General features: G+C 38.5%; 1 protein-coding gene across 3 annotated transcripts in view; it reads left to right on the plus strand.

Annotated features, from left to right (window-relative positions):
* The window catches only part of GLIS3 (GLIS family zinc finger 3), a 491,196-nt gene that overhangs the window by 358,424 nt on the left and 110,849 nt on the right, over positions 1 to 21,923 (plus strand). For all 3 annotated transcript variants that reach the window (XM_063609882.1, XM_055294333.2, XM_055294332.2), the window contains one exon: positions 20,944 to 21,105. In XM_063609882.1, the coding sequence (XP_063465952.1) occupies positions 20,944 to 21,105 (162 nt within the window). The remainder of the gene's footprint in view (positions 1 to 20,943; positions 21,106 to 21,923) is intronic.

Raw genomic sequence — 21,923 nt, forward strand, 5'->3', positions numbered from 1 at the left:
ATAGCACATGCATAGTAGATGCTCAATAAAAATGGTGCATTTTTTTCTTCCTCTCATCTTCAAAAAGCCTTATTGTTGTTATACATGTGGGAGGAAAAGCTCATGAAGATTCATGAAGACTCTGAATTGTGCAGTTTTTCACTTAAGTGCTTGGTAGTTGTATATGGCAGACATTTACCTCCAAAATACGTTCCCAGGGAACTGAGAGAGTGGAAGGCAATGTTGGAACATTGTGTTGGAAAGTCAGTCAGGGGTTAGGATTACCGAAGGAGCCACAGCTTTCCATTACCAATCAGCTTTTCATAAAGAACTTTAAGAGTGTGACATTTTGCTGCCACGGAATTCCCTCGCCGAAGATGTGATTCATGAACGATGATAATCTCTTTGTTTGGGATCTTGTTTGCCAGTCCCACGAAGCTCCCTGATTTGCAACATGGGCATTTCAGGCAGAGCATTTTGCACAACCTTGCAATATCTACGGTGTTTGTCTTTGTGTGAATCTGAGCAGATGATATAAATGCTTAATTTTTCGGACAAAAGGAAAAACATGAAAGAGCCCTTTCCTTTGTGCATCTGAGATGGACTGGGAATGACAATGAAAGAAACCTCACCAAGAAGTCTGTTGGTGCTAACATTTCTTTGTCTGTTTTCCAGAGTCATGGTATATGTATGTGCCTAATAGCAAGGTTTTAAATGCGACTTCTATTTAAAATCACTGTTCTCTAGTGTTGCCTCTGGGGTGAGGATCTAATTTGCTATGTCAGTACTGCCCTGGTGGTATATCCTTAGGGCTGCTTGATAAGTCCCTTGGTTGACAAGTCTGCAATATGCAAATCCCATCTCGTGGTTCATCTTGCAACTCCCTGTAGTTTGAGTCTTTGTTCCTCCTGCACACGCAGGCTCAGTGCCTTCTCCTCACTGCCACCTCAATAGCAACTTTTAAAAATCTTCTTTTAAATGTGCTAATTATAAAGGTGAAAGCAAAGACATTAATTGGCTAGGCAGCCAAACTGTGGAAGTGTTATTCAATCCAAATACATTGATTACTGCATAAACAAGAACAGGTTTAATGTGTAGGCAGTGTAAAACACTCTCAGGAAAGGGCTCCAAACCCACTGCTCGATGATTATTTTATCCTGCTTTTCCATTTGAGACCCCTAGGCCACACGTTCAAAGAAAGAACAGATATATACTGTAGATAGGGAGCCACTTTGAGATTTTCTTCCCATTCCGCTGCACTGTGGGAGGCAGGTGGCTTAGAGGCCTAGTAAAGATTTTTCAGGTTTTAGTTCCAACTGCTTATGCCATGCTGCGAGTTCCAGGGCAAGTTCTCAAGGATGGAGCTCTTAGACGATTTGCCAGGGAAGATATGGGGGCTTAATCAGCTTGTGACTGCAAGTGTAGATTGTTCTTTTTATTGATGTGCCTGAGAGTTGAAGCAGAAGCCTGCCCTTTTTGGGGAGCTCTCATCATGTCAGTGAAGCTGCAAAAGAAAAAAGCCAGATAAAGATGAAACGTCCAAAGTCATTACAGCCTGGTCAACTAAGATTGTTTCTGTGATGAAATTACTGTTTGAGGATTATTCAAAGTTGGCACATGGAAGGAGTTACTTCGGTAATGAAAGGAGGAAAAAAATACAACTGGTCTGTGAGATCAAAACGGGAAAAAAACAAAACAAAAGAAAACAAAAAAACCCTCCATGCAATGTCTTTTGGTGTACCCTAAAGCTAGGGGTTAGATCCAGTGTGTTGAGTTACTTAAGAATGGGCTGAGAATCAGAGTGATGTCTCCAAGGACTTTGGCTTCCTGGGAAAGGCCTTTATTTGATGGGCCAAAAATATTCTGCTTGAGGATTGGGTCTCCACAGAATTAGACAAAGGGCATCAAAGCCTGTTCCATGGTGATCTGAAGGCTTCTGTCCAGGACATTTCTGTTAATTTGGATACCATCTATAGTCTCAAACTCATGGCGGTTGGTTGTAACATTTTAATAGCCAGCCTGGGTTTTTGGTAGGCTTTTGTTCCCCTAGCTTATTTTTCTCGAAGCTTGATACTTGAGAGACTGAAATTTGAGAGCATTGCTGTGTCTTGGAACTTAAAATATAAAAAGCTATTGAAGGTGATTTTTTTTTTCTTTCAACTGTTACACTAAAGAATGGAAGTCAGCTTTTCTAAATGACCATTAGGTAATGTAACCAGAAGAGTTTTCTTCATGGACAATGTAAGCAGGTAGTTTGACGACAGATGAAGAATTATTTTCTTTTTTTTTTTTTCTTTTTTTTGCTGAATCTGGAGAATGTCAATTGTGGTAGGAAATACTTATGGGAGCAGTCTATGCTATGGTCCTAGCCGATCACTTGTATGTATATACTGCTTCATTCAGGTTCCCCATCTTTCCCCATAGCTGTCATTAAAGGGAGACTTCTCATTGCTGATTATATTGACACTTTTCCCCCCAGAATTTTCCTCTTCATGGTCTATCTCTTAGGCAAGTAAACTTATCATGAAGATTTCTGAAGAGCTTTGTGTATTATTCAATCACTAGGTGAACAGTCTATCCTTAACTATAATTTATGAGTTATTGCTCCCTATGGCTTTTGAATCCCTAAATGCAGGGAGAGAAAATTAATCTGACATTTTGCTACTTTTCATGCTTAGTTCTTTACAACCCTATTTGGTAAGAATCTGTTCTAAGATCCTGGAAGCATCTTGGCTATTTCCTGTTCTTTAATCCAACGCCAACCGTAACTACTGCTCATGACCCCTTTTTCATTGGTATGATGTTTTTAAGTTTGTAAAATATCGTATATAATATCTCTTGTGGTGTCACAACAGCCTCTTGAAGCAGGCCATCCTCAGGGGCAGAAATTCCTTTTCAGTCACCGTGACACCTCCATCCTGTCTGCCATGGAACTCAATTTCAGGCATTTTTTATTTCTCTTTCTCTCTTTCAATAAATAAACAAATAGAAGAGATCTGAAGCTGAGTTGAGAAACTGTCTTACTTTTTTCTTTAAGCACAAATTGACCTTCAACTTTCAATTTAAAACCTAACTGAGATAGGCAGAACACCACGTGTCTTCATGGGTGCAATGACTAAAGATGGGAAGGCCTGACTCATGCGGGCCATCTTCCCTGATTACTACCCTGGGAGACCATGCATTTGCAACATGTCTCTGATCTACGGCTCTGTTCCCCAGGTCGTCTTCATTTGGCACAGCCACTAACTCCAGCCTATGCTCTCTCTCCCCAGCCTGTCCCCGTGTCCCCTCCACGTCGTGAATTCCCTTGCTTTTGCAGAACTTCTGCTCACCAGGTGGGGCCTTTTGAGCTTTCGCATCTCTCTTTTATTTATTTATTTTTACCCACCGGCTTATTCCGTGTGCACCATTGTCTGAATTGTCATGCATTTTGGATTTAATTCCAGATCGTCAAAGGCATGTTTTCAGCTGAACAAACCAAATGAAGTAAAAAGCTTCATCCTCTTTTACTTTATTCTCATTACCGATCCCAGCGGGGAGGATGAGTAAAGAATGCATCCTGTAGATCCTGAAAGAATTTCTAATATTCATTCTTTCTCCATAAGATACAGAACTTAATCCTTCCTTTAGACATTTTCTTTTTTTCTAAATAAACAGGGCCTAATTGGAAAAAGCTGAGAGAGCTAAGCAGAAAAGAATAGAAAACATTTACTGAGCTTGGAAGTGCATATTGAATACTGCAGGAAATTTGCATATGGATTACTTGGTGAAAAAATAGAAACATTCTCAGCCCATTAGTTACTGTGATGGACTCCCACTGACTAAAATCCAAGTACTTTTGCCTTGTTTTCTCCAACTGTTCTTTTCTGTAATCATTTCTCTTTAACCACGGGGCAGCTATTCTGTTACTGCACTTTGTACTAAGGAAAAGACAACATAGAGAATGTAGCTGTGCCTAGAATGTGAGCAGACTGCCTCTGATTTAATCCTCCAGTGAACATTGTACCATTATTTCTAAGCTTTGGCAGGAGGATTGCCTCTTTATCGAGGAGCTTCTAGGTCACATTTGCAGCTCTACAGTTGTGTTAAGTGACAAACCATAGATTTCTCCCTGATGCCTCAGTTTCTCCAAATGCAAAAAGAAAGGTAATTTTTAGCACCATTAATAGAGATGGGAAAAATCAATGAATATTTATAAAAGTAAATTGAGACCCTGGAATATAAGATCCCACAGAAATTCAAAGCATAATTAAGGTAGGGAGAACAGATTAGTGTTAAATATATGTGTGAAACACATTTTACATTTCCTTCCAACAAAGGCTGAATTTAATTTACTCCAAGTGAGGGGGAGAAAAAAGGGAAAAAAAAGTGGTATTGTGAATTAGGATTCTAAATTTGGATTTTGATATGTTGATTGGTGTACTACAGACATAAAGCCACATGTTTACTTTTTCAGCAAATGCATGTGTGTGTGCGCGTTTGTGTGTGTGACTGTGTCTGTGTGTATGTGAGATGGAGAAGATACATATATATATAATGAGCAAATCTAATCATCGTTGGCAATATTCCTCCAGGAGAGCCAACAGCAAGTACTAACAAAAGAATTGTTATCAAAAATATGTTTTCAACGGCTTACTTTTAATCCATTGAAAAGTCATTAAACATGTATTACCAGCTCTTTGCATTGTGGTATGAGGCGAAACCATTTGTACAAAGAAATATTCAGATATTGCCTGCAGAAAACATCTACATTACTGTGTCACTGTTTGAAGAAACAACTCAAACCTTCACTTTACAAGGGATTCATTGAATATTAAGAGATGTGGAAGTCAGTGTAAAGATCAAAATATCAATATCTATCAGCCCATTTTAGTCTATCCACAGTGGCTTAGAAACTGTTGGAAAGAATGATCTGTACAATATTGATCACATAAATGGAAAGAAATCCTAAGAGATAAAGGGGACCTTCTGTATATTATAAATACTTAAGTGCTGCATAGGTAACAATTTCTCAAAAAACCAAGAAAACAAGACAAATATTCTCAAAAGATTCTATCATAAAAAGAATACCCTATGGAAAATCCAAGTTCCTTTTTTTTCCGTGCCTGATTCCCTTGATACAAGTGAACCCTTCATTGGGGTACTAAAGATATGGCTAAATTTTCTAGTGAGAGGCAGAATTTATCAGACAATATATGTAGTGCAGATCCCTCAAATCCCAGAAAAAAACAAGAAGTGGTGACTTGACTCTTTACCAGCCCAAGAATACATCTTTATTAATATCTGAACCAGGAACTTACCTAGGTAGCCATCACAATATGATTTTTTTAAATTAAAATAAATAAGATTCGCATAAGGGAAAAGCTGGGCTGGGATGATCAATTAGCTCCCCCAGGACCTTGCTAAAAAGAGTGTGGTCTGAAGACTAGCTGCATCAGCATCGGTTGGGAGTTTTTTTAGAAATTTAGCATCCAGACCCCATCCCAGACGTGCTAAATCAGAATCTGCTTTATAAGGAGCTCCCAAGGAGATTAAAGTCCAAGAAGCACTGTGCTAGGATACCATTTGGTATGTTCTTGTTTCAGATATTATGTGTTGTTTCCATACAAAAATTACCCAATAAATTCTCAGTAACTGACTTTTGATCATTGAATAAATGATGATCCAAAGGGTAGCTTTAACATTTGGATAATCTGACCCATTATTATTCATCAATCCCAGAATTTGTAATTTTCACGCATTGAGCGCCTGGCAAGTTCCAGGCACTGTGACAGGCTCTGGAAATAGATGAGCAAAATACATGCAGAACCCAGGAGTGGGCTGTTAAGCAGATGACTACTGAAATTTGTACTTAATGGCAGATAGGTAAAGAATTAGGAAGGAAAAATACAGTGTGCAAAGAAGGTGCAAATTGTGTGAGCCTGGCCGGGATCAGACATCAGAGAGTGCCCCTGGGTGGTGGTGCCTCTGGGGGGCTTCTGGTTCAAATCGGCCACAAGGAAGCAGAAGAGTAGCGAGGTGGATTACGATTTCCCAGTAGTAAGATGACCAAAAAGTAAACCTGCGTCAGTGAACTAACTTTTTTCCCCCTAAACAAGTATTTTATTGGCCATATGATTTTATTTTTGAGATATCAAAAGCTTACATGGTTTGCTCAAATTAGAAAAATAATAAACACCAAAAGTCCAGGGAGTATGCAAACAGAAGCTGTAAATAGGCATTTTTTTCCACATCTGCCTTGTGAATTGTCATTCTGCAAATTATCTTGGCCTGGGGGGACCTGTGGCAAGGCAGTTTCTGGTTTCCCCTCTCTCTCTCACCACGGTTGTCTAAAAGTTCAATCAGTGTGCCAGTGATCAGCCGGATCCCAGATCTGTCTTTACTGTGTCTTCAGCTAACCTCAGATCATCCAGAAAGGCCAGTGGGTGTGTGCGTGTGTGTGTGTGTGTGTGTGTGTATGTGTGTTCATGCTTCTTCCTCTCTTTCTTTCTCTCCTCTTTTCCCTGTTGAGGTTGCTTTTCCATCTCAGTCATTTCAAGTTTGAATTTGATTTGCATTTCTAAACTGCTAATTATACCAATTACTTGCAGTGCTTCTGCATTCTAAAAAGGAGTCTGAAACTGACCCCTTTAATTAAAGTCAGTGTCAGTTCACCCTGAAGTTTAGAGCTAAGGAGGACAGGCCCCTTTTTTTATTTTTTATTTTTTCTTATAAATATATTTTTAAAAGGGCCAGCTGCCAGTGGTCTATTTTTCAGGTCTCAAATGCTCATGTTTCTGGTCATGTTTTTCTGTAGTCCAGCATACATTCTTTAACTAAATACTACTCTTGAAAGATCAAAAGGAGTACTCCCTGCTTTCATTTTGTTCTTGGCTGTAGCTCATGGATGGCTTGCTTTTTTTTTTCTATCTTAATTTACAAAAAGCTTTCTTTCCTTCAGAAGAAAAAGAAGTGGCTCTGTGGATCATAAAGAGATCATTAGCGTTTACTAATACAGTATGTTCTTAAGTTGCTTTACTACCATGTCTTTTCAGTATTATTTACTGAGCAGCTGAAATAATTGGGCTTTGAATTTTTAGATTACTATAAAGCAAGACCTATTGTCACTTATTGCTGGGTGTAATTGCACCATATGTATTTAGTGAAGCTATTTATTCATCTCCCTGATGGATAACTTTGTCAAAATGAGTTGAGATATTTCTATGAGTGCAGTTAGAATCTAGAAAACATGCATTTCATGTAGAACTTAGAAATTATAGAGGGCTTCACAAATATTTTTTTGGTCTCCAGACCTGAGGGTCTGTTCTGCAACTTTGTCTCATCTTTTATTATTCCCCATTGTTACCACAAATACTGTTCCTCTGAATTTATGGTTATTCTGAGTGGATTTTAAGCGCTAGAAGCACAGTTTCAAAAAGAGAAAGAAAGCGAGGGAGGGAGGAGAAGAGAGGAAGAAAGCATTTTTATATGAATAACTTGCATTTTAATTTTTAACAAGTCACTTGTCCATTATTCAACACATCTGCATTGGGTGCTTACTACACATGCTACTGCATCATGAAAAGGGGCAAGCCTGGTTCCTGTTCTAATGGACTCACGTTCCATGAGGATGCTGTAAGGGCATATATGTGAGAGACTAAACATAACCACTGGGACAGAGAATGCTTTTCTGAAAAAGAAATATTTCAACTAAGCTGTAAATAATGCACAGAATTTAACCAGGCAAATAAGAGGGAAACATTTTTCCAGGCAAAGGAAATAGCATGTGCAAATGCCCTCAGGTGGGAAGGGGCATGGCGCTGTTGAGAAACTGAGCTGAGGGAGCAAAGAGAAGGGGAGGAGAGGTGAAGATGAGGCTGGAGAAGTAGGCAGGAGCCACATCAAGCAAGACTTGTGAGCCATGGCTAGGCTTTGGGCTTTATTTGAAAACCAGTGGGAAGTGGGAAATCTTTGAAGAATTCTACACAAAAGAGGAACATTATTAGATTTCTAGTTTTCAAAAGTGACTCCAGCTGCAGTGTGACACTAGGTGGTGGGTGAGGACAAGAGTGGATGGGGGAGACCTATTAGGAGATCATTGAAGTAGACCAGTTGGGAGGCCATAGTGGCTTAGCCTAGGGAAGGTGAGGTATTGATGGAGAGAAGTATTTATGTTTGAGAGATAGTTGCAGACTTGGAGATTAGAGATGGGTATGTGGGAGAGGGAAATGTCAAGAATGACGTATAGGCTTTGGGGCTGCACTGCTGGGTGAATAGAGAGCAGGCAGTGAAGACTCTGGGGGAAAAGGTCATTGTTAAGTGTTGGAATATGTACTTTGAGATGCCTGTGAGCCCTCAATATAGAGATATTGAATAGGCAGTAGGGCTTGGGGTTCAGAGGAGAGGTCTAGGCCAAGTTTAACAATGGAACAATCCATAGCCATGTGTCTTCTGATATGATGCAGATTGGATACTTACATCCACCAATGGAAGATAGCAAAATGAACTATTTTTCTCTTCCTCGAGGAATTTTGCCTCAAAGAGAATTGAAAGTGCTAACACAAATATTTAGGCAAATATTCCATTGATTTATTATTTTTCCAAAAAAGACAATTTGTTGAGCACCTAATATGTATTAGGCACCTGTTAGATTATGGGAACTTCTAAAACATCTTTTTTTCCATCGGTAAGGTTACTTTGAAGAAAAGGTAAGCTAAGTACGCAACTAAGAAGGGCCAAATTTTGTTACTGTTGGTAAATTAGTAGTAATTCTCAGGATCCTGTATTTGATAAAATGAAAAGGGATGTTGTCGTAAGATATTTCATGGTTTGGCTGAATGTACAGTCTTGTAGTTTGTTCTAGAATTGTCATGTTGACTCTTTTATGCCAGGTATCACTTTGCATTTTTTTCTCAGCAGCCCAGGCTTCTGTGTGGCTCACAGATGCATACCACATTTGTTTTTATTTGAGAAGTATAGTTAGTTAAAAAGGAAGATTATGCCAAGAACCTAAGGCTCACAGTACTTTCTAGTCATTGCTAATGGTTTAACTCTGTGCTCAGATTTTGATGAGAATGATTAGTATAATTTAGGATGGTCAGTCTTTGTGAATTTAAATTAATATATTTTACTTTGTAAGAGAAAAAAAGAGAGCAACTGGATTCCTTCTACGACATGTTTCTTTTCTTATCTCCTTGACCTCTTGAAAAATAACATTCCTTTGGAATGACACGGAGGGAATACTTGGTTAAATAACTGAGCCAAAAGGCCATGATCCTAGTTGAGGCTTTTCACTTACTAGTTGTGTGACTTTGGCAAGTCACTTAACCTCTCTACATCTCAATTTCCTTTACTTGTAAAGTGAGAACAATAATATTAGATGATTTGAATACGTTTGGATGTTGATGATAATGGCTAACATTTATCAAGAATTTACTATGTGCTAAATACTTTCCAGCCAAAATTGTTGGCTCTGTAAGATGGCAAAGAGATAAAATAAAGGAAGAAACATATCATGGAAACAACTCATTTTGCTCATTCTTTTACTTTTTATGGAAATAATAAACAATAGTAGTTTAAATTCAATGCAAAGGCCAACTACTGTAAATAATTAGACCCATACTCTCATCAAAGTTAAACTAAGATGATGAAATAGTTTCATCTGCCCTAGACTTTATACTTTTAGGCAGAATTTTTCATAGACCTGTTATTCTTGCGATCACTGCAGTCAAGTTCCAGAGAGGGGGTGGAAGGTGTATTAAGTAGAACAGTCAGGGAGACTGAGGTTACAATTCTGAGCCAAGGTATTTTTCGTAAGAATTATAGGGATCAAAGTATAGTGCATGCATGACAGTGATTGAATAACTGTGAGTGTGGGTCCTAAGACCTAAAAGGTCATCAATGGAAAGAGTTAATGGATTTAATGACAGTTTCTTACCCATGAGTGAACATATAGGAAGAAGGGGTAAAATGTGAGAGAGATTTCCTCATCAGCCAAAAGAGAAAGACATTCAGAAATGGGATAGAGTAGTTTAAAATCAGGACAAGAAAAGAGAAGAGCAAGTGGAAAGAATGAAGGGTTTTCTGAGTCCCTGCTGTGTGCCAGCGAGGCTTGTGATGGGAAAGCTATGCAGAAAAGTTCCACCTTGAAAGAAAAGAGACTGGAGATGATGCATTTTAGAAGCAAGTGAATGGTTTTGATGAACCAGTGTGGGTTGTCACAAAAGATTGTCAATCCTAGGACGATGGAGCTGCAGTGAAGGCATCACTCTGAGGTCACCCCTTTGTAATGGCCGCCAGGGCTAATGCAAGGTTTTGAGTTCCATTATTTTCATATCTCTTTCTTTTTTAGGCAGCCAGTCACAGATGATTTTTAACAAGAAGTACAGGATTTGTATTTAAGAAGTGCATAGTGGAAATCGATGGCTTTTTGTTGAGAAAAGCACAGTGTCAGGAAAATATCCCTGCCACTCTCTTTCCCCCTGTCTTGTCGCAGTGGTGGAAATTTTACATTTGAAAGTGAAAAGGCTTAAGATATAATTTTTTAATCCCATCTTTCCTGCCCACTTGCATCTCTTCCAAAGCTTGTCAGGGCCAGATCTGGAATAGCAAGAGCCATTAAAAATTTGGCATCTTGCACTCCGTTTTTTGGAATAAACTCAGTGTGGGCCAATTTATGGTAAATTATTCTCTTCGTGTGTGAATTTCCTTTTCTCTCTTGGCAAATTCATGCTTGCTTCTACACTCCTGCACACAGATCTTAAACACACACATTTATTACAGAATCTGTGTGGGATATGTGTGCAAGTGTTAAAGTGTGTGCCCATGGCTGTACCCACAAATGCATATGCACATATTTGCACCTATGTGCCTATATGATAAGCAAATTGACTTAAACAGTTTGTCTTGGAGGTTTGTGTTGCTGTATGTATGTTAGCATACATTCTGTTGCAACCCGCAAACAGTTTCTCAGTCAAGAGATGACAGAATTCAGCAATCATTTTGGGAAACACCATAGTAAATAAATATATTGCTTAGTTCTGTTAAACCAAGCATGCCAATTCTTAATAAAACTGAAGGCAAGCAGTGTCTCATCTTTGCAGTCAAAGACAATTAATTACTGGGCAGCCAAGTCCATTGCCAACAGGGAAGACAGAGCCAAGGCTTTGCTTCAGCCCATGTGCGTTGAACACAAACCCTGTAGCCAAGCATAGTTATAACCTGGGACACCGGATTGGAGTCTCTGCCTCCCATTCTTGAGAGGTTGGCTATGGGATGGTTGACAGAGGCATGGCATCATGGGAAACTGCTTGACCTGCTGTTTGGGGACGCTTGACTCAGGGCAATTCAGGGCAAGGTCGAAAAGATCTTTTTTCTTTGCATGAGAAACTCTGATGAAAGGCTCTTTCCTGGCATATTTGACAGCATATTAGCTCAGCTTTTAAAGGGCAATTTAAAACAGTTTCTTTTCCTTTATGTATGAGAAGGCACACATTTATGTGCCTTGAATTATTGCTACTAACATGTTCCCAATAGATCTGCGTGTTTAGCTCAAATTTGGAAAAGGGAGTGGTAGGAAAACAGCTCACTTACTTCACCAGTGTTGCTACACATTTCTCAGAATATCAATAAAGAAGTAAATGCATCATATTCACAAAAAATACAACCATATGTTGTTATTAGTATTTTTCCTCACATGGTTAAATATTAAAATAATTAAAGATACATTTTACAGTAGTTCTATAGGACATTGAAATTCAGCATCTAAAACCTGTAAATGCATTTTATAAAAGCTTTTGCAGTGTTGACCATTTGATGTCATCATGGTTAGTAACCAACCCTACCTATTTAAAAAGACTTAATGAGCTTACTACACAAGGAAGTCTAGGAAATCAATATGCATTCTTACAAAGAGTTCATTTTCTCTATTTTCCTTAGCATTTATTTAGCAAATAATCTACAGTCACTTGCCAAGTATATGCCAAGCACTGTACCTAGTGCTGGCAACAAAAGTATTAATAAGACTCAGTACCTTGTTCTTATAAAGCTCACAGCCTAGTAGGGAAACAAACAATCCAATTACTATATTTCCAAGTGTTAGCAAGGCAGTAGGCAAAGTATGGTGGGCATGTGTGGGCACTGATCTGTTGTGCCTTGGCAGAAGCCTAAAGGAAGGCTTCCCAGAGGAAGAGGCACCAACTAAAGAGTCAGTAGGATGTTACCAGGCACAGGAAGTAGTATACACAAAGGTGAGAGGCAAAAAGCAACATGCTGCTTAATTAAGGAACTGCAGCTTGGCTGGCCTGGACCCCAGGTGGGAGGTGTGGGGGAACAGGTAAGAGGGGAGAGGCGTGATCACATATGTGCTAAGCCATAGGTCTCATACTTTCTTCCTCTTCCTTCCCTTCTTTGTCCTGTAGTGTCTCTTTCTCTCTGTTCTTTGTTTTTCTACTTTTTATTTTGTTTTGCTTAATTAGTTGTCTTTTACTTCATCTTTCCCTATCTGACTTCTGAAAGTTGAAAATATATTTCTGAGGCAGATCATTTGGAGAAACTAAAGTCATAGAGAATGTTACCGACTTTTTTTTTAAAATACAAAAATATTGCCTAAAATCGAAAGAATGAATTCCCCAACCTCTTGGTTTCGTCACCTCCGCAATAGTCATCTCATTTTTATATATAGAAAATAATAGGGGGGTATTGGAGCAAGCAGGGTCAGATTCCAAATTTATTCTGCGTGTATGTCTATCTCCTGGAACACATTATGAACGCAGGAAAGGTAAGATGAAAACCAAAGTTACTTTTGCATGATCTGCAGAGCCTAATGAAGTACTCAATGTGCAAGAAACTCAACATGTTCATGGTCCATTCATGGAGGAGGGAATTGGTCACTTCGTATACTGCTTGTACTTAGAGTTTGAAATAATTCTTTTCTTTAATATAGAGTAGTAAAACATCTGAGCACTGCTTTTATTTGTGTGCTTTATACTTCATAGAAGTATTATGCTCATATATTATAGATACATGTATATGGATTATAGTTGGCTATGTGGTACTCAGAAACACAGGTACACAGAAAATTAAATACTTTGGTTGCTTTTAGCTGTTGCTATGGTTTGAGTATGACGCTTGGAGTTTATATGTTGAAAATTTGGTCCCCCCATGTGTCAATGCTGAGAGGTGGGGCCTTAAAAAGTGGTTAGATTTTTAAGAGGAATTAATGCTGCTCCCATGGGCCTGGGCAGATTGTCACAGGAGTGAGTGAGTTCTCACTCTAGTGGGACTGCATTAATTGTCTCCAAAGCAGGCTGTTGTAAAGTGAGGCCACCTCTTGTGTTCTGCCCCCTTTTCTCACATGCCAACTTCCCCTTTGGCTTCTCTGCCGTGATATGACACAGTATGAAAGCCCTCAGCAAATGCTGCTGCCATGCCCTTGGACTTCTCAGTCTTCTGAACTGTGAGTTAAATAAACGTCTATTTTTTATAAATTACCCAGTCTGTAGTATTCAGTTCTAGCAACAGAAAATGGACTAAGACAGGTATGTTTATGCAGAGCCAATTACATAGCCATAAAACATATTTGCTCTACTGGCATGTTATCAAATGCATTTTTTGCTGTCTGTCAACCCCTGAAGTATACATGCTCTTGCGGATATGTATTCACAGATTGCATGAAATCAATGCTAATAAACAACAGCAGCAACAAAAACTTATTGTTGTGTTTACACAACCTCCAGGCAACCAGTTTTCATTATTTACCCACTCACAGAAATAATTATTCACTTGAAATTGTAGTCTTCTGGCATTGTATTGGTATAACATGAATAATATATGATACCTTATATGTGTAGAATAGCTAGAGAGGGCCATATGATATGTCTTAAATCTCAGTGTTGCACTGTGAATATTCTTTTTCCAGTCATGATATAATGCCCATGATGAGATTCCATTTGTCCCCAGATCCTTTCAATTGTTACAAACCAGACACTTGACAATTTCCATAAAAATTTAATATGATTCAAATGTTGCCACAGAAATAACATATTTCTCTCTAAATTGTCTTGTGGCTTCTTGAAAAATGTTTTTCATTTTCATTTTTTAAGCTGAACTCTCATTAAATTTGCTACCTCATTTCAAGGACCCTTTTAACAATCAGCTGCTTCCTCATGACCCAAATGTTAAAAAGCAACATATTCCCTTAAACCAATAAGAAATGCGTATGTACTGTCCATTTCAGTAACCCTTGTTTTATACAGATTTCTTCATCGAAAATAAGCAGCACAACAAGCCAGGAAGTTGTATTTATGAGCTAGTTAATAGGCCCATTTTGTACACCAGAATAATAAGGAAAAACACGGTAACTTGAATCTCTTTATTATAGTTTCGGAAAACATGACAGAAAGAGTTTGACATTAATTCTACAAAAATTTTAGTAGTTCCAGATAATCTGGATAAATGAGGACTGTAGGCCACTTCAGAATTCCAGATGACCGGCACGCACTCAGTGAGTGATTGACTCATTGAGACCAAAGTGTCATAGCCTTTTCTCCCCTCCTACTGCCCCAGCTAAACCTAGGGTCAGGGTAACTTTGAAGATTATTGTAGGAAATGCAAGTGCAAATCTAACTTGGATACTTGGAACCTTTGGAAACTTAGTTTGGGTTACACTGATTTCCCTGAAGTTAAGAGGACTCTCAAATTAACCAGGGACAACCCTATCACAACTTTAAATGATTTTCCAATGAGGCTGTTATTACTCTGGGTAGAACCTTTGAAATGTTATAAAATCAGATATTACCTTTTAGCAAACCGAAAGGAAACACAGTAAGTCCTGAGTACAATGCTCTGTTAAGGACAAGAGGGTGATTTGACCGCCACATGAGTGAAATCGCAAAGCAAGAATATATGGAGACATGTTGTCTGTTCCCATTGTGGAGTTATTAGTCCCAACAAAACAAGGAGCAGAAGGAATTCCCTATTATTCCACGTAATCAATTCATGAACTACTTTTTAAAAGCCTCAAAACATTTGAATGATTTTCTTGTTCTCCCTTATGTAGCACTTTCTACAAACTGATGTAAATACTAAGATTTGATAGAGCATCTAAATGCATCCAGTCTAAGAATGCACTGGAAACAGAAACCAGAGTGGCATGAGGTGACCCATATGTCCAAATGCGAAGTCCATTGAGGGAGAAATAAAATCAGATGACCCCAGTGTGCTTCTACAGTCTTTCTTGTGATTCTTGGTCCTTTTTTTCTGACCTTTCTTCTACTTTTTTTTTTCCTATTATCTTCCCACCTAAATTTTAAAATTAGATTTAACTGTTTCACAACCTAAGGTGTGAAACTACCACAGTTTGGTTCTTTCCTTTCTTCTTTTATTTTCTAGTTCTTTTGTTTATTTTATTTCATCTTTTTAAAATCTCACCAAACTGTATCTTTTCAAGATTAAGGTGACCTAATGATCCCTAGAATGTTGCTGCTCAAAGTATAACCTCCAAACATTCACCATTTAGAAGTATCACCTGGGAGATTGTTAGAAATGCAGGATCTCAGGTCCCACCTAGCCCTACTGAAGCAGAGTCTGAGTTTTAACAAGTCTCCTAGGTGAAGCTGGGAAGCACTGCTCTAGGAAGAAGCTTCCAGAACTAAATCCCAGCTGAATTCGTGCCTCAAATTTCTCACCTCTCCTCAAGTGTATAAGGTGGCCCTTTGACCATCTTTTTCTGAGTCACAGAAGTAATCTTTCACTTACAGCTTTTGAAGGTACGTACTTGATTCAAGTGGACTTGAACTCTTGGACTTACTGTGGAAGTCACTTTGACAGTATCTGCAGGATTAGAAATATTTGCTGATCCTCCGGCCCATGCCTTTCTTCTCTTTGGGTTGTATGTGGAGATGTGAACTGGCATATACTTCGTCAGTCAGTTCTTGCTGCATATCTTAGCATCAGCCATCACTAATGGGATTAATTGGTCTTAATTGATGGAATTGTGAAAGTGTGTACCTCCCAGGGTCATAAACACTAAGTCTTAATTCAAATCAAATGTATATTTTAAAAAGCATGTCCGGCATCATAGACTCCTTTCTGTTTGGGTTTAGTTGACATTAGCAATGGTATTGAAACCTGATCAGGAAAGGTTTGCTGTTATTACTGCATTGAATATGAACTTATGCTTCTCAGCACTCTAAGTAACTGATTAGGGGAGGGAGTAATATTCTACTTAATTATTGGTTACACATATGGAATGAATCCTATTTTAATGGTGTCTAATGAGGCTTTCATTTTTAGAACCTTACACAAAAGCCTCTAATAGAAAGGGAAAGTAGTATTTCAAAGGTCATCTTAATGCCACTTAATGTCAACAATCTGTAATCAAGCCAATATATATAGATGGTGATTACAGTCCAGTTATGATTCTTTAAATATAAAATCATCTAAATTAGCAAAGTGGAACAAGCTAAGGTTCTTTAGGTTTGCAATAACTTAAACTTTCTAATTAAAGTTTGTTACTTGAAAACAACCTCAGAGTTAAAGAACTCTTTCTCAAAGTGAGGCTTCATGCAGTGCAATATTTTCAAGACCCACGAGTGTAAGTTCTATCACTTACAGTTTCATGCACTGTTCCCATATGTGTCCGCAAAGCCACTGAAATGTGCAAACAGAAAATGATGGCTCCCTTTCTGTGCTTTTTCTCAACAGGGGAATGTAATGGGCAGCAGAAGTATGGGATGTTTTATTGGTCAGGAGGTCACCGAGGGAACTTGTGAGCACACATGTTTCAGAACCAGACATCTGCCTGGTGGAAGATTAAAAAGTTGGGAATTTAAAGAGTCTCCAGTAAGAGCTGGAGATTCTGAGATTTTGTCCTTTTTGCCCTGCTCTGGAATGGAGATGCCTTTTCCATCCTAGGAGGGTTGCTGCTACACTAGTCCATGTGACCCTTGTCTGAGTTAGAAATGGGTAAATTCTGCAAAATGCTTTACTTTTGTCACAAGATTTTCATCAATAAATGGACAGTGATCACAGTATGAATGGCATTCCCTACCTCACCTGCTCACACTGTAGTAGTGTTCATCAGAATATCAGAATCTTCTGGAGGGCTTGTTAGCAGTCAGATGGCTGGGCCTCACTCCCAGCGTTCTGATTCTGAGGTCAGAGAATGTGTATATCTGACAAGTTCCCAGGCGATGCCAATGTTGCTCGTCTAGGGACCCCATCTTTGAGAACCACTCCTCAGGGGTGCATCAGTATGTAACCTGCCCAGTCGTACACGTTGACCTTGCTTTCATGCACATAGAGCTTACTCCGTATCTTTTGGGAAAAAATAATGCCATTTAGATAAAATTACTAACATAGGGGGAATTTTCTAGCAAGGAGCTTGGTGTGGAATAAATGCTCAATGCACACCAGGCCCCTTTTCCTCCATTGCTGCTCCCCACACTGTCACCCTGCATTTGTCTCTCTTGTGTTCTATTCAGCCACCTTCTGTTTCCTCCTTGGATTCTGAGAGTTTGTTTGTTGGTTCATGTTTCTCTTGTTTTCCTATATATAGTCAGTTTTTGAACCTCGGGCAAACTCTCACGTGATCATTCAGTCATGTGTCACTGAGTCCTGGGCTCATGGTTCTACAGCTAGCCCAGGAAGCAGAAGACCTGAAAATAGGATATTGTTCAATTTGGGTAGGAGTTGTCCAGTGACAGTGACACAAGCAGTCAGTTGACAGTTTGCACCTTAGATCTCAGGATGGACTTGAACTTTAGGAACCTAGGTGAGCAAGCATCTGGCCAAACCCAAGGAAACACTCTTAATATTCCTTGTTTCCCTAAGCTTAGATGTCAGTTTACAAGGTGAGACATGTTCACTCATCAAAGAATTGGAAAACATGAAAAAAATAAGAAGGATAAAAGGCATCCATTTGCCCAAACAGTCAAAGAATCCAATTTTGGTATATTTTGTAACAATGTTTTATAAGCCTACCTAAATGTTGTTTTATTTTTAATGCATTTGCATTTAGTTGAACTTATAAATCTAGGGATAAAACTGCCTGAGGGAGGGGAAATTCTTGTGATGAATTACCGGGTTGTTCCCATAAGAAATGATAATGACTCATGATAAAATTACTTGCTTTCAAGTTTCATCTGGACGCCATTAAAGAAATGAACAGCACCACCTTTCTCTTTTGGCAGAATTGTCAATGTGACAAGTTCATTCAGGTGTAGTGCCCTGCACACTCCTGTGATGAGTTGGATATTTGGCACCTCACCAAGGCATTTATCAATCCTTTAGTGCCTGATTTTACTGGTCTTGGGTTCCATGGTTCCTGCAAGTGAATTCTTCAACAAGAGTGAGTTGGGGGTGTATGTGATGAGCCCCTGACTATATGAAACTGCCTTTCTTCTTCTGCCTTTATTCATACAACATAATGAGGTCAAACCCTTCATTCATAATCTTTTCCCCTGAGAATACTGTAATGCTATTCTATTGTCTGCCCTGTCTTGTTACAGAGGAAACATCTGATATCAGCTGGATTTTGATTATTTTACAGATAATCTTTTTGTTGTCATTTTCAGTCTAGGTGCCTATATTTTCCTCTATCCTTGCTATTTGAAAATGGTCAGGATGTTCTGAGATATTGTTCGTTTTGCACTGATTTGCTTGGAATGCAGTAAGCCCTTTGGTCTTTGATTATTGCTTCTGTTAAGAGTAATAATAGCAATTAGTTGAGTTTTAACTGAATATTCAAGTGGACATTTAACTGTAAAGACTTGGAAATGTATTCTTACATATAGTGTATGTTTTATCAAGTGAACAGTTTGAATTAATCAGAGACACGTCTTGGATCCTTCTAATCCCTCTGTGGTAGAACTAGGGATGTTGTTTTATCCTGTACTCACATTAATGAAACCTCATTAATCTTACTCTAAAGTAGTTCTCCACTCTCATCCTGGTGCAGAAACAATGCAGCTTTCTCTCAGATCAAGATCTGAGGCGACTGTGGAACAGAGTGGATATGGGGCCTACTCAGGTTTGGGTATGTGCCCCTGGAGCTGGCCCCAAAATGGAATCCACCCTACAAAAGAGCCTTGCTAGGAACTAGGCTACAGACTTGGCGTGTCTAAAACCACAAGCTCATTTCAGACCTAAGTGTGGTCCACCAGGTGATTCCAAGTCAAATAAACTAAGCTCCAAGAGTTTTCTCTGAGTCGTCAAAGAGAACCCTAAAAACAGAGTTTTGGTCAGCAGAGGCCTCTTAGCTATGAGTTGGGGTTTAATTTTGAGCTCCTTTGTTCTTAAATTTGAGAGTCACTTGAAAAGCTGCAGAAATGAGCCCCTTAACTCCTCTCTCCGTCTAGTGACGTTTCCTTTCACTCTGCTGAAAAAGTAGTTGGCTTCGTCAGCATTCATCTTCTGCTCAGGCTAAATTTATTTTTATGTGAAATAGAAATCAGGAAAACACCAAAATTATTTTAAGCAAAATATCAAAATTGAAATAAACCAACATATGTCTGTGAAACATGTATAACTCTCAATCAAAAATAAGTGCAACTTTCATAAATTTCTTAAAATACTCCAGCATGTAAAATCTGGACAACTTAAATAGATGGAGTTATGACATGTTTAATTATTTTTTTTTACTTAGTTCGTCCCTTACTTAAAGATGAAAATTCCAATAACCAAAACCTGGCCAGCTGTAGATCATTCTGTTGTGAACAATGTCCTCTACCATCTATTATAGTAAGAGAACCAAAGAGTTTTATAGAATTCCTTGCAGCAAGGTTAAGTTATACCTGCTAATTTTGAATGGGCACCATCTGGAACTTACCTTCCTTCCTTACCCACCCTCACCCCCCTGCCTTCCTCTATAAGAAGTGAGTCTTCTTAATTGCTTTGAATGTATTATGCTTTGTTCCAGTAGGTTTTCCATATTTCTCAGTTTCCCTTCCAGTGAGAACTCAAATGGGATTAAAACTGTCTAAGTAACATAACTATTCTGGGGGTTAGCACCAAAGAGAGTTAAAAGATAAATCCCCATCTCACCTTTTTGCTTCATTTCTAGGCTTTCTCTAACACGTTTTCTTTATTAGATTGCTGCTTCAAGGATTGGAATCACTTTGACCCTATTAATAGTAGCTGATATTTTGCCCTCAGAAGACATTGAGTAAATGTTACTGTCAATAAATATTATTGACAAACCAGTGACACATTTATTGAAATCTTAAGCCTTTTATCTTCTTTTCCTCATGAATTAGATAATGAAATGTCTAAAAAGTAAAAAAAGATTAAAGTATTACAGTACTTTTTTGGAAAATGATTTCACACTAAATGAATTGTCTTTTAGCTTCCTTTATAAAAGCGTGTTAAAAACTTTATCTCATTAGCCTTGGCATTACCATATACATTAACATGGTCACTCTTTTGAGGGTTGGAAAAAACTTACAAATATAGTTAAGGAAATTTATGATCATATTGATCTAGTGGACACATGTCTTTTTCATCCTGGACTCTCAGATCTTCAGTTCTCCTTTTTTCTCATATATCACTCTGATTTTTTTTCTTATTAGTTTATTAGTTGTCAGAAAGTTTCTTCCTTTCCAGTTCCTTCAATTTAGACCAATTTGGAAATGGAAAAGTGTGTTAATTTTTAATAAATCTTTAAGACACACATTAGTGTATTTTTATTAACAGAGCCAGATGGCTCACAGTGAATTTTCTCTGACATAAGTAATCACAGAAATCAGTTTGGGACCCAAATCTGGTACAGAAAGTGGCATGTATATTCAGTGGGAAAATGCAGTTCACATAAATGTTCGGATATTTTTAGGAGCAATATTTATTACTGTTTGGATTTGATTTGATTTTATCATTTTCGGCGAAGTAAAAACTAAAGACATTTTTTTTTTTTTTTTTTTTTTTTGCTGTCCCCCAGACTCAAACATTCAAGGTCCTTCTCAACAACCAAAAATTGTTTTCTTTTCGCAGTTTGAAGGTTGCAAGAAGGCCTTTTCAAGGCTTGAAAATCTCAAGATCCACTTGCGGAGCCACACAGGCGAGAAGCCGTATTTGTGCCAGCATCCGGGTTGTCAGAAGGCCTTCAGTAACTCCAGTGACCGCGCCAAACACCAGCGGACGCATCTGGACACTGTAAGAATGGCTGGAGCTTTGCAGTTTCCAACCCGGAGCCTGGTGTGAGGAAGTGCCTGCTTGATAGTGGGCTGGTGAAGTGTTTGCTTTATGGTCTGCAGGTTACAGGGACAATGCCAAGGGCAGCAGTGGAGCCTGGTAAAAGGCCAGATGGGGCCCTATTTGACTGTTTCATTTTTCTGTAGTAGCAGGTTATTCTAAATATTACAACCTCCTGGGACAGAAGGGTTACTTGGTCACCGCTGTGTACAAAGCAAAAGCAGTTTAGGGGCTGTCATGTAGTAGATTTTAGTACAGAGAGTAATCAGGAGAGGCTGGCATTAAAAACAGTGTTCAGATATCAAGTCGGGAATGTATGCTATCGCTAGGAATATGAAGCAGTTTTTGTTTGTTTTTCTTTGTTTTTGTTTTTTTTTCCACCCTGGTTCTTTCCCTCTTGACATACAACTTTGTGGCTAGAATGATTTTCAGGAGTGAATTTGGCTCTTTGCTTTAGAAACCACCTGGTATTTTCATCTTCAGCTGATCTAAGAAGAAACAGCAAATCTTTCCCAAGAGTTCACTTTCTTCATGCTTCCTATCTGTTAACAGCCACATGTTCTTTGACATCAACCCTATGAGAACAATTGATTTCCATTATTACACCCTTAAGTCCCTTAATGCTACAACATTTTGCTCATTCCCAAATGCCTTTTCTATGATTCTTGTCTTTTATTTTCTCAATTATGTTGATAGCCCTCCTTTGCATTTCCCAGGTATTGATGCCATTTTCCTTACACTAGTCCAGGTAGACTCTATGTAATTTCACTTCGCTTAAC

This window comes from Symphalangus syndactylus, chromosome 9 (genome assembly GCF_028878055.3).
Source record: "Symphalangus syndactylus isolate Jambi chromosome 9, NHGRI_mSymSyn1-v2.1_pri, whole genome shotgun sequence".
Taxonomy (NCBI): domain Eukaryota; kingdom Metazoa; phylum Chordata; class Mammalia; order Primates; family Hylobatidae; genus Symphalangus; species Symphalangus syndactylus.